This window comes from Ceratotherium simum, chromosome 20 (assembly GCF_057802395.1).
Source record: "Ceratotherium simum simum isolate JZ-2026a chromosome 20, ASM5780239v1, whole genome shotgun sequence".
NCBI classification, from domain to species: domain Eukaryota; kingdom Metazoa; phylum Chordata; class Mammalia; order Perissodactyla; family Rhinocerotidae; genus Ceratotherium; species Ceratotherium simum.
The window spans coordinates 20,729,091-20,747,001 of NC_141919.1; the positions used below are offsets into that span (position 1 = coordinate 20,729,091).

The window sequence follows — 17,911 nt, forward strand, 5'->3', positions numbered from 1 at the left end:
ACATGTTTATTGATTAACCACTGTGTGCTAGGTTCTAGGCACTGGGAATAGAGCCATGAACAGAACAAGCAAAAATTCCTGTCCTTATGGAGTTTTTATTCTAGTAGAGGAGGAAAAGCAATAAGGACATTAGTAAGTGAAATATGTAGTAGATCAAGTGTTGGTAAATCCTATGGAGAAAAAGTGGGAAAGAAAGGTGGAGAAGGCCAGAAGGAGGATGGGAAGAATGGTATTTCAGTTTTAAATAGGGGAACATTTGAGCAAAGACTGGCATGAAGTGAGGAATCAATCTCTGTGGATTCTGGGGGTGAGATCAGCATTCCAAGTAGAGGGAATAGCAAGTGGAAAAGCCCTCAGTCATACCTAAAATGTTCCCAGGTGTTCTAGGACAGCCAGGAAGCCAGTGTAGCTGGAGCAGCATGAACGAGGGAGAGAGTAACAGAAGAGGCCAGAGAGTAACGAGCCAGATCTCACAGGACTTTGTAGATCTTTGTAAGCTGCTGTAGGAACTTTGACTTTTATTCTGGGTGAGACAGAAAGTCATTGAGGTTTTCAAGCTGTGGAGGGACAGTATCTTACTTAGCTTTTAAAACTCTGGCTCCTGTGTGGAAAGTAGGCTGTAGGAGTGCAGGGAGTGGTTAGGAAGTTAGGAAGTAATGTAGGTGAGAGATGCCGGTGACTTGACGGAGAGCTCAGCAGAAGTGGTGAGAAGTAGTAAGATTCTCACTGTGTTTTATAAACTATATAAGCTTTGACTGTATTTAATAAACTAATTTTAAAGACACAGGATGAATTGGATGTGAGAGAACAAAGAGGGTCAAGCTTGACTCTGGCTTTTGGCCTGAGCATCTGAAAGGATGGAGTTACCGTTAACTGAATTGGAGATGTCTGGAAGAGGAGCAGTTTGCGGGGTAGGGGTGGTGCTGGTTGGAAGTCAAGAGTTCAGTTTGGGACATGTTGGGTTTGTGTCCAGGTACTTGTATGTGAATCTAAAGTTCAGGTGAGAGTTCTGGGCCAGGTAGAGATTTGGGAATCACTAGAAAATGGATGGTATTTAAAGCCATGAGATTGTTTGAGATACCCAAAGGAGTGGGTATAAATAGAGAGGAGAACCAGTCCAAAGACTAAGCACTGGGACACTACAGGTTTCTAGAGTTGCACAGTCCAGTATAGTAGCCACTTGCAACATGTGGCTGTTGAGCCCTTGAAATGTGACTATTCTCAATTGAGATGTGCTGTAAATGTAAACTAGACATCAGATATTGAAGACTACTCAAAAAATAAAATATCTTATTAATAATTTTTATATTGATTACATGTTGAAATTATAATATTTCAGATATATTGAGTTAAATAAAATATATTACTTTATACTTGTTTTTAATGTAGCTGTTAGAAAACTTTAAATTATATATATGGCTCACGTTTGTGACTCACATTGTATTTCTGTTGGACAGCGCTGTTCTAGAGTTTGCGAGATGAGGAAGAATCAGCAAAGGAGACTTTTAGGAAGGTACCATAAACTTACAACTGAGAGCTTTCTTAAGGGTAGGGACCGTGTTTGTTTTTTTTTTTCTTTGTTTTTTTCTTTCCCCCGCTAGCATCTAACACCCTAGTGCCCGGTACATAATAGACATTCAGTTTATAGACTGGGCACTGAAAAATTCAGTGAAAAAGAAATGAGGGTAATAATAGAGAAGTGGGAGGACCATTTTTATTCATGTTCTCATATTCCTCATCATTAGAGAATAATTGAAAATCCTTCAACAAAAATAGATTCTTACTAGCATAATGTATATACATACATATATATATTATTCATTGTATACTCTATAAGGCAGTTCAGTGTAGGAGAGAGAACCTAGTCTTAAGATATATGGATCTTAGTCCTGTTATCATCAGTTAATTAGCAGTTGACTTTGGGCAACACCTTTGACTTCTCAAAAGTTTTAGTTTCCATATCTGTGAAATAAAAGATTTGAATTAGGTGATTTTTTTATAATTCTTTTGAAAATGTTTTTTGATTATGTGTGGTTTGGTCTTATGAAGGGAAATTGCTCCATAAATCTAACTTCAATGATGTTAATAGCAGTTAATCTTGAAAATTGTTCTAGTAAGGTGATTGGTAAAGTTTTGTGTTAGATGAGTAGAAAGGAAATCTGGATTTTTAAAAAATCCGTTGTGGATATGCATTGTAGTAAATTTTAATTTGTATTAGTAAGATTGATTGACTTTTGAAGACATAGAATCATGAATACATTTTGAGCAAAAAACAAGCAGCTTTGGAAGTAACCCTGTAAGGGCTCTTGTAAATACTCAACACTTTATGTTTAATTGGTGTGTTTCTTCTGCAGTAATTCTGAGAAGCATTGAGTGGTTTTGACTGTATTTTATAAACTGCTAAAAGATGGTATAATGCATTGGTAGTTCAATTTATAGGTGTTGCAGGTGTAGGAAAAAAATAGGGGCAAGAATAAGTTTTTGAGCTGATCTCCTGTGATTACAGTGAGTGATGCATATAGTTTTAAAATCCAGCTGATTATAGAAAAAATGACTGGTACTTCTTTTTTTGCTTTGAAAATTGGTGAATTACTTGATGAAAGAAATTGACTTCATAATAATGTCCTATTCTAAGCAAAACATCTTTGAGCAACTTGAATAGCTGACACCAAGCTCCAATGATTCATGTCCTTTACTCATAGGCTATTGATTTAAATTGGTAGCCTTATTTTACGCAGATTTGATGTTTGGTTCTGAAACTTTGAGCTCGGAGACCTTTAGCAGGTTACTGAATCTCTCCCAGCTTCACTTTCCTCATCTGTAAAATTGAAATAGTATTAGGTCGCACCATATGAAATTATCATTTTTGTAGATCAAAAATAATTAAATCCTAGCATCCAGATCCTAGTTTATATCACCGTTCTGTAATAAAAGGACTGAACTTCTTGGAGAAATGGCTGATTGTAGGACCAGGGCAGGAAATATACAAGATGAACCCAGAACATCTTATAGAGCCAAAAAGTAAGGAAATGCTCAAAAAACAATATGATGGGGGTATGTCAAAGGCTTCTAGTGGCCAAAGCTGGAACAATTTGAGCAATAAATTAACATAGTACTGGATTATACCCCAGAGTATAAAATGAGTATCCATAAGTCCATACTGACATAAATAAATGACTGAATAAGTAAACGCTAGGAGACAATAGATAAATCTCCCATATAGAAGAATTCCAAATAATTTATCTAGATAACCTCCCTCAAGGAGATGGAGCTTAACTCCCTGCTCCTTAAGTGTGACTTCCTTGTAAAAAGTACGGTGGAAAACCTGACACACTACCTCAGCCGGGTAATCAAGGTCATCATCAACAGTGACAAGTCATGCTGATATTATGTGTTCCTGATATGATGTGTTGAAAATGGCACTTTACCTCTGTGGTCTCTTCCTCCTGAAAACCCATAACCTTTGTCTAACCGTGAGGAAAACATCATACAAAATACCTGATCAGTACTCCTCAAAACTGTCAAGGCCATCAAAAACAAGGTATATCTGAGGGACCAAGAGGAGCCTAAGGAGACATAACAGCCAAATGTAATATGCTATGCTGGACAAGATCCTGGAATTGTAAAAGGACATTTGTTAAAAACTAAGGAATTCTGAATAAAATATGAGTTCCAATAGTAATCTGTCAATATTGGTTCATCAGTTGTGACAAATGTGCCGTAATACCATAAGATGTTACTGATAAAGGAAACTGGGTACAGGACATCCAGGAATTCTCTCTACTATCCTTACAACTTTTCTATAAATTTACAACAATTCTAAAATAAAGTTTATTTAAAAAAACAATTAACAAGTGAATATTGGCAATTTCATATGGTTCAATATAATACTTACAGGATTGTTGTGAGAATTAAATTAGATAGTATATGTAAATCAGTTAACACAGTGCCTGACTCAGGAGAAGTGTTCAATAAATGGTAGTTTTTATGAGGATGACTTTTATTATTATCGTTATTGTTATTTCAGACACAATAACTGGAGGTTGAGGAAAAAAAAAGAGGTGGCATTTTGTTTATTCAATATTTACAATGTGCCAAGTACTGAGCTAACCTGTGGAGATTTAGCCATGGACAACATGGCCCCTGGTCTCCTACAGATCTTGGATAGAGTGACAACAGAGAGAAGCTATAACCAATAGTTTGAGATGGAGAGAAGAGAGAAAAACTTATTAAAATAAACTTTGCAAAAACAAAAGCACAGTACCTCATATAGAGAAATAAAACATGCTACTCACCTTAGTAACCTCTGGAGGCTCCTGTGGGTATATTTTAGCTCCAGCACAAGCAGGTTTTCATAACAATGAACTGGAGTCTTCAAGGGAAAGTGATGAGATTTTTCATGTACTGTTTAATTGGTAAGTGAAATATGTAGTAAAAATTTTAAGAGTAACTTTTATTGCTTGAACAATCTGCTAATATGGAAAACCTCATTCCTTTTATAATTCTGCTTTTTATTGTTTCTTAAAACTTCGTTAGTCTGCTCCCTTCTTCCACCTTTAAACAAAGTCAGCACTCACATAATTTCATCCCAAACAAGGTTGCACATGCCACGTGGCACTGTTCCTTACCACCCCTGCTCTCTATTTCCCAAACAACAAGGGTGCCTTTTCCTTTCCTGGGTAGTTTGCCCCATACCTGTTTGATGACCCTCACTTCATTCCTTCTTCCTCTGTTAGCAGTGTACCACATAAGGCTTTTAGGATGAATATCGATGCCCTGCTTGTTCAACATGCCTGAAAATAAAGCCACCTCAAATTTAAGGCAGTATTCCATTTCCTCAATAAGAAAAGTCCAAAAAAATGTTTTTAGGCTGTTATCAGTATGTAAACTTTAAGGTATGTACAGGAAATAAGTAAATGTCTTCTTATGATATTTAGTTTTTCAGTTTAGTTACACGCCTTTAAAATAACATGTTATGTGAAATATTTAAATTTATAAATTCTTCATTTTCCTACTCACATTTCATTAACCAGTTTAATTCAAATTCCTCACATGGCTTATTGACATCAGTGACTTTGTCATCACAAGAGCTGTTTTTTTGAGTTATTTAGCATAGTTTTCCAGTGCACATCATGTTTACTTATATCTGAGTTGTTTGAGGTACAGCACTTTTTGAATCCCTGTGTGACTGGAAATTTTCTCTCAAGCCAGATTCCTACTTGAATACATTAGAGCAGTTGATTTTTTACTGTATCTCTAGGTTATATGATAGCCATAACTTAACCACTTAACATATTTCTTTTTCAAGAGATCTTTAAAAAACTTGTTCATGTCAATAGCTAACACCTACAGTGTTCAGTCCTGCCCCTAGGAGTGTTCATTAAATTGATATTAAAATTTTGCTTCCCTTTTTTATGATTCTGTCAGGTGATCTTTTCTAAGTGTCCGTATATACTGTTGATTTGAGGCTTTTTCAGGCTAAGATGTCATCCCAAATACTTCTTTGTTGTTCAAAATGAAGAAACTAAGAGAGCACCCCTAATTTAGGAAACTTTGTAAAGATTCAGTTATAAGGTGACTTCTCTTTTCTGAAGAAAATTTCGATTATTTCCGTTTATATAGAGACATATATGGGAATATAGGTAGACAGTTATAAAGAAGGAAAGGTTTTAAATTTAGTAAATGGAAATTAGGCTTAATCCAATAAATTCTCTACAGTAGTGGTTTTTAAACTTGAGTGTGCTTCCCCAGAGGGCTTGGTAAAACACATTGCTTTGTCCCACTGGAGTTGTTGCTTCAGTGGATCTGGGATGAGGCCTAAGAATCTACATTTGTCACAAGTTCCAGATGATGCTGATGCTGCAGTTAAGAACCCTAATTTGAGAAACACTGCTCTACAAAGTAGTTAAAATTACATAGAGTAATGTTTTGCTTCCTTTTACTTCATATGTGTCCTGACTTATTGTATGAACAAAATGTTACTGATTTCAGAAGAAAAAGGATCTGAGACTGCAAAAGCAATTGACTGTTGCAGTAATCTTCTTTTAATGATGCATAGATTTTCTGTATATTGAAAGGAAAATGGTCAATAAATCCATTTGTTAAAGCAGCTATAACCTTCTTGGGATCACTTCAAATTATTTTATAGAGTGAAGTTACTGACCTAAAAAATGATTGTAAAATGCAAGTATTTATTATCACTATTTAAAAACAAGTTATTTTCCTTATCAAATAAAAATTTAGAAATAGTACCTTGCTGTTGGAAAGAAAATGTGTTATTTAGGAACTAAATCCATCTAAATAGGTGAAGTATAAGAACTGAGCTCTGGTTTTGCTGCAGTTAAACTTCTCTAAAAGAAATGAATGGGGCCGGCCCGGTGGCACAAGCAGTTAAGTGCGCACGCTCCGCTTTGGCGGCCTGGGGTTCGCAGGTTCAGATCCCGGGTGCGCACCGACACGCTGCTTGGTAAGCCATGCTGTGGCAGCATCCCATATAAAGTAGAGGAAGATGGGCACAGATGTTAGCCCAGGGCCACTCTTCCTCAAGAACAAAGGGGAGGATTGGCATCAGATGTTAGCTCAGGGCTAGTCCTCCTCACAAAAAAAAAAAATAAATAAATGAATAATCAGCCCCACCACAGGAAGGACATTTTAAGATTAAAAAATACTAGCAAATGGGCCGGCCCCATGGATTAGTGGTTAAGTGTGCACGCTCTGCTGCTGGTGGCCCGGGTTCGGATCCCGGGCACGCACCAATGCACTGCTTCTCCGGCCATGCTGAGGCCACGTCCCACATACAGCAACTAGAAGGATGTGCAACTATGACATACAACTATCTACTGGGGCTTTGGGGGAAAAAAATAAATAAATAAAATCTTTAAAAAAAAATAAAAATACTAGTTTTTTATTATAATTTAATATATTTTATTATAAAATATAAATATATATAAATATATAAATATAATTTTGTTATAAAATAATAGATACATTGAAAATTAATTGAGAATGTAATCAGTAATATCAGAGCTTATTATCAAAAACTTATCTGAGACATTAAACCTAAACCTAAATTATATTTACCTGAGAAATAGGTGGAGAGCTCTTACATGACATTCTTTATACAGTCATGCACTGTGACATAACCATACTTCAGTTAACAACGGATCACATATATGACAGCAGTCCCATAACATTAGTAACATATAGCCTTGGTGTGTAGTAGGCTATACCATCTAGGTTGGTGTAAGTACACTCTATGATCGCATAATGATGAAATTGCCTAACAACACATTTCTCAGAACGTGTCCCCGTAGTTAAATGATGCAGGACTGTAATTGCATTGAAGCTTTGAACAGTTTTAAAACAATAAAAACCTCACATTGCTATTCTGTTTATATTTCAAAAAGAAATGACCTAGTGTATCAAAGGACCGTGAAGGTATTTCACCTGGTAATACATCTTTTGGAAACTTATCCTAAGTAATAGTACAGGTGAAAGAAGTCATAAGCACAAAGCTCTTTCAGAATTCTTTTAGAATAGCAAAAACTTGGAAGCAACCTAAATGTCTAACAATAGGGGAAAGGGTCATTAAATTACAGCATAGCCACTGAATAAAAACTATTCAGCCATTTAAAATGTTGATTATAAAGATTATATAGAACCATGGGGAAATTCTTAAAATAAGAGCAGATATGAAATTATATGTTAAAATATATATGCATATGAGGAAAAGTAGAAGGGAAAATTCAAAAATAAAAATAGTAATTCTTGGGCCGGCCCGGTGGCTTAGTGGTTAAGTGCGCGCGCTACACTACTGGCGGCCAGGGTTCGGATCCCGGGCGCGCACCGATGCACCGCTTCTCCGGCCATGCTGAGGCTGCGTCCCACATACAGCAACTAGAAGGACGTGCAACTATGACATACAACTATCTACTGGGGCTTTGGGGAAGAGAAAAAAAAAGGAGGAGGATTGGCAATAGATGTTAGCTCAGAGCCGGTCTTCCTCAGCAAAAAGAGGAGGATTAGCATGGATGTTAGCTCAGGGCTGATCTCCCTCACACACACAAAAAAAAATTAAAAAAAAAAATAGTAATTCTTGTTAGGGTAGTGATTGAATGAATGATTTTTTCGTTACATCTCAATTATACTATGTTTGTTGTGGTATGTGTATTTTTGGTAAGGAACTAGACCATATCAAGTCCTACTTAGGAAGCTAGAGCAATTCTTCACTGGTATTGGGTCTACCCTACAGATATTAACGTTAGGCCTTGTAAGTTTTGGAAATGAGACAGGCCAGAAAATCCCTTGGCCCTCTCCTAAACAGGTAACTAAAGTTCCACTGTTGATTTAAGTGCTTCTATTTCTGCTTTTTAATTTGTTATTTCAAGATTATGAGAATACATTCTTGCTTACTGTGTGTGACATTTATGAGAGTTTTCCTTCTTTTTTTTTTTTTTTTTTAATTCCTGGAAATTCATTTCACAATGAGATTAAATTAATAGCCATGTACTATGTTTGGATAGAAAGATAAAGTAATGGTTCTTTTTATTTTTCTTTTACAGAAAAGAGCTGATCCTCTCTGGCACTTTAAATCCAATTAAGGACTTACATCTGGGAAAACTGGCCTTAACTAAGTTTCCAAAGAGTCCAGAAACATGGATTCATAGGTGTGGTTAATTTACACCATATGATTCTCACTTAGGGTTCAGAATGGCTGGAGGGAAAAAACACAGTGTGAAGCGGAGTGGGAATTCTAAAGTCAGGTTACATGTGTTTAAATCTAGATGCCATCACTTGAAACCTGTGTGATCCTCGGAAGTTATTTAAACTCTTCAACCCTCAGTTTTTCATTTGTATAATGGGAATAATAATTAGGCCTATCAGAGTTCATGGTTGAGTTTACATGAGATAATGCATATAAACATTATCACAGTACCTGGCACATATTAAATACTCAATAAATTTTGACCATTATTGTTAACTATCTGAAGTAGTCGTGGAGATTGCATTTAGATATTCAACTGTAATGAGCAACTTGGGTTTTAAAATACATTTAGTTGTGTTCCTGGTTAACATGGTGGCGGTGATGGTTGTGGTTATTAAAATTAATCAAACAACGGTAGCTGAGGTGAATGGTGTGTAGGCTGAGCTAAAGTTGCTAAGACCATAGATGCAAAGAATATTTTTAGGTTAAAGGCCTGAGGCAGATAGCAAAAATGGACATGAGCACCCTTCAAAATCCTGGCTATCTGGAAGCGTCTTCCTTTTGGATCTCATGTAACTATTTTGAGTAAAATGAGATGATATGAGCTTGCTGATTGGCGTCAGTGGGGAAATTCTCTGAAGAAGTCTATTCTCGGTTTATTAAGCAACTTATAACTTTTCTTAAATCCTGAGCATTTTTAGGATCTTAACGTCAGTTCAAGGTATCTTAGCTGTAATCTTGCCTTTGGCTAGCATTGCACATCAGCTACTTCCAAACCACATAGTTGTATTTTCTTCCTTAGTAGAAATTGGGATAGCAGACTTCGGGTATATAATAGTGTGTATAGAGGTTTGGAAAGGGGTGGTGACAAGGGAAGGGAATTATTGTATTTGCATCCATCAATTTATTGGGTTTGTCTAATATTTGATAAAGCAAGATTTTGTTGTTAAGTAAAACATTTCTATGGTTTGAAAATGACAAAATGAGTTTTCTTACTCAATTTCTTATACCTTTGGGTTGCAAATTTTTAGTCTAAAGGAATGCTTTCTTATGAGAAAATATATATAAAAATTAAGACATTAAGTGGTTAGAGACACCTTTTTTTAGTGCTTTTCATTTAAATGTATGCTAATGAAAATCTTCAATAGACAAGGGGAAAATCTGTGGATAAAGACATTTTTTAAAACCTCCTTGATGGTTTAACTAATTATATTATATTTGTTTCCTTCTAGATTCTATGCTATAATATAGAAATTTTGGTTAAGGAAACTGTAATAATGCAGCCAAATACACATTTGCAACCAAATACACACAGAGTGAGGCATGCACATGTAATTGAAGATGTGAACCAGGACTCCTCTTCTAGTATTTACCAGCCATTGATTAATATCCCCTCACCACTACTACCACTACCAACCCACACAAATGTACAGCCCAGTTGCCTTTATATTTCCTAGCCAAATGGAGTTTTGGAGTTGTCATTTTGGAAGTGATGGCATTCTCTTTCTGACAAATTTTTAACATTTTAGAAAGGTTTTCCTTTTCTCTTTTTCCTCCCCACCCCCCATCCATGCTGCTAAAGTTAATTATGTCTTTAAAAACAAAAACAACAACCCCCCCCCCCCAAAGATAAAACAAACCTGAGCTTATAGACAGGTATTATTCTGCATTGTCTGTGAATGGAAATTAAGAACAAAGAAAACTCGGATTGTTTTCCTCTCTGGTTTATGTTCTTTCTTCATTCTCTCCCACATGCTACCTTAACAGGCGATGGGTGCTACAACAGCTAAATCAGGAAACCTCCTTGCCTTCCTTTGTGACCAAAGGAAACTTGGGAACAATTCCTGCAGAAGGGACGCAGCGACTAATACGAGAAGAGATGGAGGTCTGTGGCGAAGCGGCAGGGAGATACCCAAGCAACTATAATGCCTGGTCCCATCGCATCTGGGTTTTACAACACCTGGCCAAGCTAGACGTCAAGGTAGGGCTGTTATTCCGTCTCCCTGAGCAGACTCCCTGTCTGCCCTTTAAATCTTCTGGTAGTAGTTCCTCCTCAGAGGAGCTTTAAAGAAGGAAAGTAGAGGAACTAATGGCCCAGCAGCCCGGAGAGGATTGTGACAGCTGATACCTCCAGGGAAACCCTGGCAATTAAAAAAAAGTCTGCATTCCTCACCAGCACAGTTTTTGGCACTCCTACAGCTAGTGCACTGGTAGAACAAAGGCAGGTTTAAGCAATGAGGAAGACTGAGCGTAACTCATTTTGCCCTGAAAAAGGAAGGGATAATTAAACCTTATAGAATTGAAAGTTCTTTCTTGGTAGTCTTTATGTGACTTAATGTGCTGAATCAGTTGGCCAACTTTTCACAATCTCCTCTCCTGGGGAGAGAGCAGAAGATCTCACCCAGGTGTTCCCAAACTTAGCTGAGTCTGTAAATTACCTAAGGACTCCTACGTCCCACCCCAGGCCTACTGAATCAGAAGGAGGGTAGGATTTAGAGATCAGTATGTTTCACAGGCTCAGGGGGTTATTTGGATGCAGAGCCAGGTTGGAAACTGTCACAGCCTAATCCTTTCAATTTAGAAATGAGGAGATGGAGTTTCCAGAGCATTTCAATGGCTTAGACTTAGCCACAGTTGCACCACTTATTATTCATCAGAATGAGAACCTCAGGTATCCCTGTGCTCCTTCGTACATACCACAGCTTCCCTAGTTTTTTCTTCACTTCTTGGTATCGCAATGCCATAAGAGTCTATGGTGTTCTTTTAAAAAGCTTCCCAGGCTTGAGACAATTTAAAGGGTGAGAACCTCAAGTGGTGCTTTCAGATTAATGAGAAACATTCTCTGATCTTTGCTCATCACCTCCTTCTTCCTACATCTCCCTTCCCAGGTTCCTTCTCCCCTCTCTGTTTCCTAGCCAGAGATTCTTTCAGGATAAATAGGAGAGTTTTCACTTCTAGGGGATTTTAAGCCAACAGTTCTGGAAGAGTAGCTCTTCCCCTCCTGTTTATATTGCTTTGCGTTTCAGGAGGGGAAGCCACCTAATGGAGTGGAAAGAGCAAAGACAGAATCACATTGACCTGGGTTCGGATTCCGGCCCTGTTGGCTGTGTGTGGAGCATAATGTTTTCATCTATAAAATAGGGGCTCTACTACCTGCCTCAGTATGTTATTGTGAGAATTACTTGAGTTAATGTGTGTAAAGTACTGCACCTAATAGAGGCTCACTACATTTTAGTTCCTCTCTCTGCTCCCCATAGATAGAAAGTTGAGGTGAAACTGGCTACCAGTTTGCTTGGTCAACTCAGTGCAATTTATTCATGAAAAAGTACTGAAACCCTATCATTCCCAGACACTGTCGTATACACTGGGTGTGGCGTGAAGACAGAGCTTGCTCTCAACAAATTGAAAATCTAGTTGAGGAAACAGATACCAACAGTTACAAAGCAGTGTGACACTTGCAGGAACCAGGGGCTGCTCAGGGTATAGTGGGAGCACAGAGAAGTGGCTCCTCATCCAGGCTAGGCTCACTGGAAACAGCTGCCAGAGGGAGGGATGCTGCATTGTTGGGAATCTGGAGGAATGAGTACACGTTGTCTGGTGGGTTGTTGGGGGTATGGAGTGATCTAGAGCCGGTCACCTCAGCTCCACAACTTGGTAGTGTGTGGGAGTTGGGGGGGGCATGAGGAGGGTTGAGGGTAAAGAGGAAGGCAGAGTCTAGGTCAGCTGAGAGGTCGTTGGAAACTCTCCTGCCTCCATGTGGACCTTTTAAAGTGGCATTCCTGTAAATCAGGAACAACGGATCAAGGTGAAATTTTTGGTTACTTGAGACCATCTGATGTTAAAGGTGACAACTCATTAGTGGTGTTGGCTTAGCTGCCTAGGTCCATTCTTAGGCTCATGTTGTCAGCCTTCCCTGTGCTGCCCTTGGGCGGGAATTGGCATTCTTCCTGTCACCACCACCACTGCAGCGTCTCTTACTCTCAGTGAAGAGTGCTGAATTTGCAAAATCTCCTTTCTGTTCTTATAAGCCACGGGGCCCAGCTGGAAGATGATGTCCTGCTATGCTTTGTCTGTTAGAGGAAGGAATCATGAAAGTACCAATAAGTCTAGAGCAGCTTAAAAATACATGTAAAATGAGCTGGCATTTTTTTTACGTAGAAAATGGAAAATGATTTTTTAAAGTGCTGGTATCAAGCATTGGTAAGGGTATGAAAACAAGCATTGTAGAAATTGGGGTAATCTTACTGAAGGGCATCACGGCAACATTTACCAGACTTCACCAAAAAAATGTGTATTATCTTCAGTCTAGCAGTTCTGCTTCTACAAATTCATCCTAAAGAAATGGTGGGAGATGGAATGTGGTGTAGTAATTAAAGGCTCCCCTCAGTGGTCATACAGACCTAATTTGAATCCTCATTGACTCGACCACCAATTTGTTGTATGGCCTTGTGGAAGTTACTTAGCCTCTCTTACCTTCAGTTTCCTCATCTGTAAAATGGAGATGATGATAATTCCTACCTCACTGAGTGGTGTAAAATTAAGTGGGAGAATCCACATAAAGTGGCTATCACAAGTGCTCATACTAAGTGCTCAATAAACACTGGCTATTATATTAAATATGCAAGTTTGATATATAAAGATATTGTTTATAATAGTGAAAACCTAGAAACAGTCTAATCTTCTAATAATGAGGAATTAGTTACATTATAATCTGTCACTAATTGGAATATTTTGTTGCTACTAAAAATTGTATTTTTGAAGATTATTTAAAGAAAAATGTTCATTATAGGTTAAGGATATAAAACTAAATGTGAGATGGGCCTAATATAATTTTATATATATTATTAGCACTGAATGATATTTTGAAGTGTTTAGAATAATGCCTGGCATATTGTAAGTGCTGAATAGATATTTATACACATAGTGCTTTTATGGATGTATTTTCCAGTATTTTCTATAATAAGCATGTGTTAGTTTTCTAGTCAGAAAAAAAAGGTTAAAGAATAAAGAATGTTTAACAGTGCTATGGAGTGGAATCATGAGAGATTTTAATTTTTTATTTTATGTCCCTATGATGTTTGTGTGTTTAAGTGAACATTTATTGAAGTAAATTTTCAAATAGTCTCATTTTTGAGGGTGGGTGAGAGGAAAGACTCACAGGTGAGCAGAGTTTATTACTACTAGCCAATCAAAAGTTGATATGGTCTGTCATCTGAGAAAGCACATGAGGTTGTTTCTCCAGAAAAGATATACAAGGCCAATAAAGCCATGAAAAGATGTTCAACATCATCAGCCATGAGGGAAATGCAAATCCAAACCACAGTGAGATACCATTTCACACCAACTAGGATGGCTAAAATAAAAAAGACAGACAATAACAAGTGTTGACAAGGATGTGGAGAAATTGGAACCCTTATACATTGCTAGTAGGAATGAAAATGGTGTAGCCACTGTGGAAAATAATTTGGCATTTCTTCAAAAAATTAAACATAGAATTACCATATATGACCCTGCAGTTCCACTCCTAGGTGTATACCCAAAATAATTGAAAACATTTGTTCATACCAAACCTCTTATGAGATGTTCATAGCAGCATTATTCATAATAGCCAAAAAAAAGTAACAACCCAGATGTCCTGTATCTGAGGAGTGGATAAACAAAATGTGGTGAATCCATACAATGGAATATTATTTGGCCCTAAAAAAGGAATGAAGTCCTGATACAGGCCTTGAAAACATTACGCTGATTGAAAGTAGCCAGATTCAAAGGCCACGTATCTTGTGATTCTATTTATATGACCTATTCAGAATAGACAAAGCAGATTAGTGGGTGCCAGAGGCTGGGGAATGGAAAATTAGGGGACTCCTAATAGGAATAGGAGTTGTTTCAGAGGTGATGAAAATGTTCTGAAACTCAGTAGCAGTGATGGCATGTGCAACTCTGTGAATGTACTAAAAACCACCAATTTATTTTTCAACTTCAAAAATTCCTTCTAAAGTTCATGAGAGAAAATAAAGCTTCAAGAATAGCTCAGAAATTGTTGAAAAAAGACAAGGAACACTGTATACCGCTATATATTTAAATGTTTATAAAGATAGAGTAATTAAAACTGTTGTGCTGGCTCAAAAATAGACGTAGTAGTGGAAAGAGAATATAAAGCCCAGAAACAAATCCCAATACATAATATGTACAGATTTCATTGATGGTAAGTATAGCATTTCACATAATTGAAGAAAGGATTCTTTGTTCATCTTGGGATGCTGATAAGAGTGACATTGTAGAAAATAAGGGTTTTAGGTTTTAATCTCATATACCAGACTGAACTCTAAATGGAATAAAAACATATCTGAAGAAAAAAAGGAATTTAAAAAATCAGTTGCAGTAATATATTAAGAAAAATACTTAAACATAAAGACTTACTATCTTTAATATATAAATATTTCTTATAAACCCATAAGAGAAAGAATGACTATCACAGATAATGCGATTTAGGCAATTCATAAAAAAAGAAAATTAGGCAAACAGGCAATTTGTAAGAGAAGAAACAAAGGAAAAATAAGTGAATAAGAAAAAGTATTCAGGCTTAATGATATTTAAGGAAATGCACATTAAAATGAAACATGACTTTCCACTTATTAAATTAGTGAAGATTAAAAGACAGGTAAGGAATTTAGAAAACAGACATTAACATATATTTCCAATAGGAATAGGAATATAAATCATACAGCCTTTCTGGAGGGCACTTTGATAGTATATTTTAAGAACTTTATAAAATTTTTCTCACTGTTCCAGTAAGTATACTTCTAGAAATTTCTCCTAAATAAATAATAAGACATACACATAGATTTATATATGTGTGTTCATAAGAGTGTTACTCATACAAGAGTGGAAACAAAATGAGGGAATGGTAAATTGTGATCATCTTTAGGACGAAATAGTATGCAAAAGTTAAAAATTAGGCTATAGAATGATATTTAATGACGTGGGAATGTATTTATAATTTAAGTGGAATAAAATGAGTATAAAAGTGTCCCAAGTTTGTGTTAAAAATAAACTGTGCGTATACCTGCATAGAAAAAATCTTAAAGATTGGTTATATGCTAGAATGTTGAGTAGTTATCTCTGGCCAATAGGATAATGGATGATTTTTTTTGCTGCTTTATATTCTGTATTCTTAAAATCTTCTGTAATGATCATTTTGTATCACTTTTATAATCAGAGGAAAAACCAAATGTTATTTAAAGAATTTTTAAGACTGATAGCATATGTATATAAGAATGAGCATTTTTAGTAGTCTTTCCTTTTAAATGTATTATCTTTGTGTGTCATAGCCCTGCTTCTATAGTTTTCTTATAGTTTATTTATTCACTTACTCATTTTTTATATGGAATGTTGGAAAAGAATAATGACATTTAAGTAATATTATATAAAGATTATTCGTTCTGTCAATACCTTACCTTTAAGCCATGTCTCTGTGCAGTGTCTTTAAAAGCACTTGAAAATAATTGCTGTCTTTCTTTTTTTTTAATCATTGCCGGTATCTATATACCTTTTTATTCTAGTAAGAAATGCCCTGAAATTCTTGTTAAAAGTTTCTTCTCTAGTTTAGTATGCATCTTATATCTTAGGGAAAAGAATATAGTGGATTTTTCTCTTAAAAATTCTGAGAAAATTTTTTAAAGAAATTAAATTGATTTTGTTGAAAACCTTTCATGTATGGACTATATTTTGCCTCAAAATTACAATAAATTCCAATTTTTATATGTAGAAATAGGCAGTAAGAAATAAAGGTTTTTCATGTTATATAAATTGCTTTTGAACAAGTTTTGTACACTTTTCAATCCATATTAAAAAGCTGCTATTATAGCGTAAGTGTCCTGCAGGTTAATTCTTTAAAACTATAGTAACCTTAAGATTAGGGTTTTTTTTCGGGTATAAGTTTACATGGTGCTATTTTGCTCACCTTTTTAATCAAATAAACAATCTTGTTTTACATTTCTCAGAGAATCACCAGCTATAGCCTCTGGAATAAATGTATGTGGCTATGTATAAACTCATTAGAATTTAAAGGAGACGTTTAAAACATGTCACTGATATAACTCGATCGTCCTAGCTGTAGGACGTAGAGGAACCTCGTTCCTCTGTACTAGTCACGTCATTCATTAAATTTTTCATTCATTCATAAAATACTTATATGTCTGCTCTGATGCCAGTGGGTATAGGGTGATGGAAACATTAATTAGGAATGGGTAAATATCGTAAAGAACTTGTAGAGTATAGTGGGGATGAAAAGATGTACAGAAAATTCTGTAATGGTGGAACACACAAGAACTGTGGAGGTTCAGAATAGGGAAAGATTTCTTCTAAGGAAGGAAAGGGACTGTGAGAAGTGGAGAGGGGATCTTGGTACAGGAGAATGTGTTTGCCTGGAACCCTTGAAAAGCAGGTAAAGGAGCCTTTTGGCATTGTGCTGTCTCTTGTTCACTGTTGACAAGCATATGTCTTTTTACCGTAGCTGGTCTGAAAATCCTCTGATGGAATGTGATGGGACCTCAGTATACCTTTCACTGATCAAAACCCATTTGCGTTTGCTACCAGTCCAAGATACTGCCAAATAATTTTATTTTTTCATAGATGCTGCTTTAATTTGAAAGCATTCCATTTGAAATCTTTAGTTTGCAGGACTGATAATACAGAGGTTTAAACAATTTGCTGCTGAATTTTGTCTCATCTAACTTAAACTCACTGTTAAGTGCATTTAAGACAAATAGTGAAAGTCATGAGCTCTTGAAAATTCCTGTTATTCATGCATCATATTTTTGTACTAAAGCCTTAGAATTAAGTAGTGAACAAGACAAACATGGTCTTTGCCTTCATGGCACTTTAGTGAAGAACAAATAATTACATGGAGTCTAATGTTGAACAAATAATAAGTTAGATAGAGTACAGATTCATTAAATGTAAAAGAAAGTTTACGTCAAAGTAACCTCTGAATTTGTTTTCCCTTCAACATCAGCATTACTTGTAAATGAACTCCCTGATGTTCAAAATTCCATTTTAGAATTTGGCTTTTCTCTGTGCCAATTAGAACGTGACGGATCAAAGTCCAGGGAAGGAAAGACAAATAAGTCCTTAAATTCTGGGGTATAAAAAAAAAACTATTACTTTATAAGGGAAAGGGGAAACTAGCATTTACCGAGCTTCCAC

General features: G+C 36.2%; 1 protein-coding gene across 3 annotated transcripts in view; it reads left to right on the forward strand.

The window, feature by feature from the left end:
- PTAR1 (protein prenyltransferase alpha subunit repeat containing 1) overlaps positions 1–17,911 on the forward strand; it is a 50,560-nt gene that overhangs the window by 20,234 nt on the left and 12,415 nt on the right. For 2 of the 3 annotated variants that reach the window (XM_087444507.1, XM_087444508.1), the window contains exons 3-5: positions 1,458–1,513; positions 8,562–8,666; positions 10,472–10,685. In XM_087444507.1, the coding sequence (XP_087300633.1) occupies positions 1,458–1,513; positions 8,562–8,666; positions 10,472–10,685 (375 nt within the window). The remainder of the gene's footprint in view (positions 1–1,457; positions 1,514–8,561; positions 8,667–10,471; positions 10,686–17,911) is intronic. The other variant, XM_014795450.2, reaches the window with a different exon arrangement.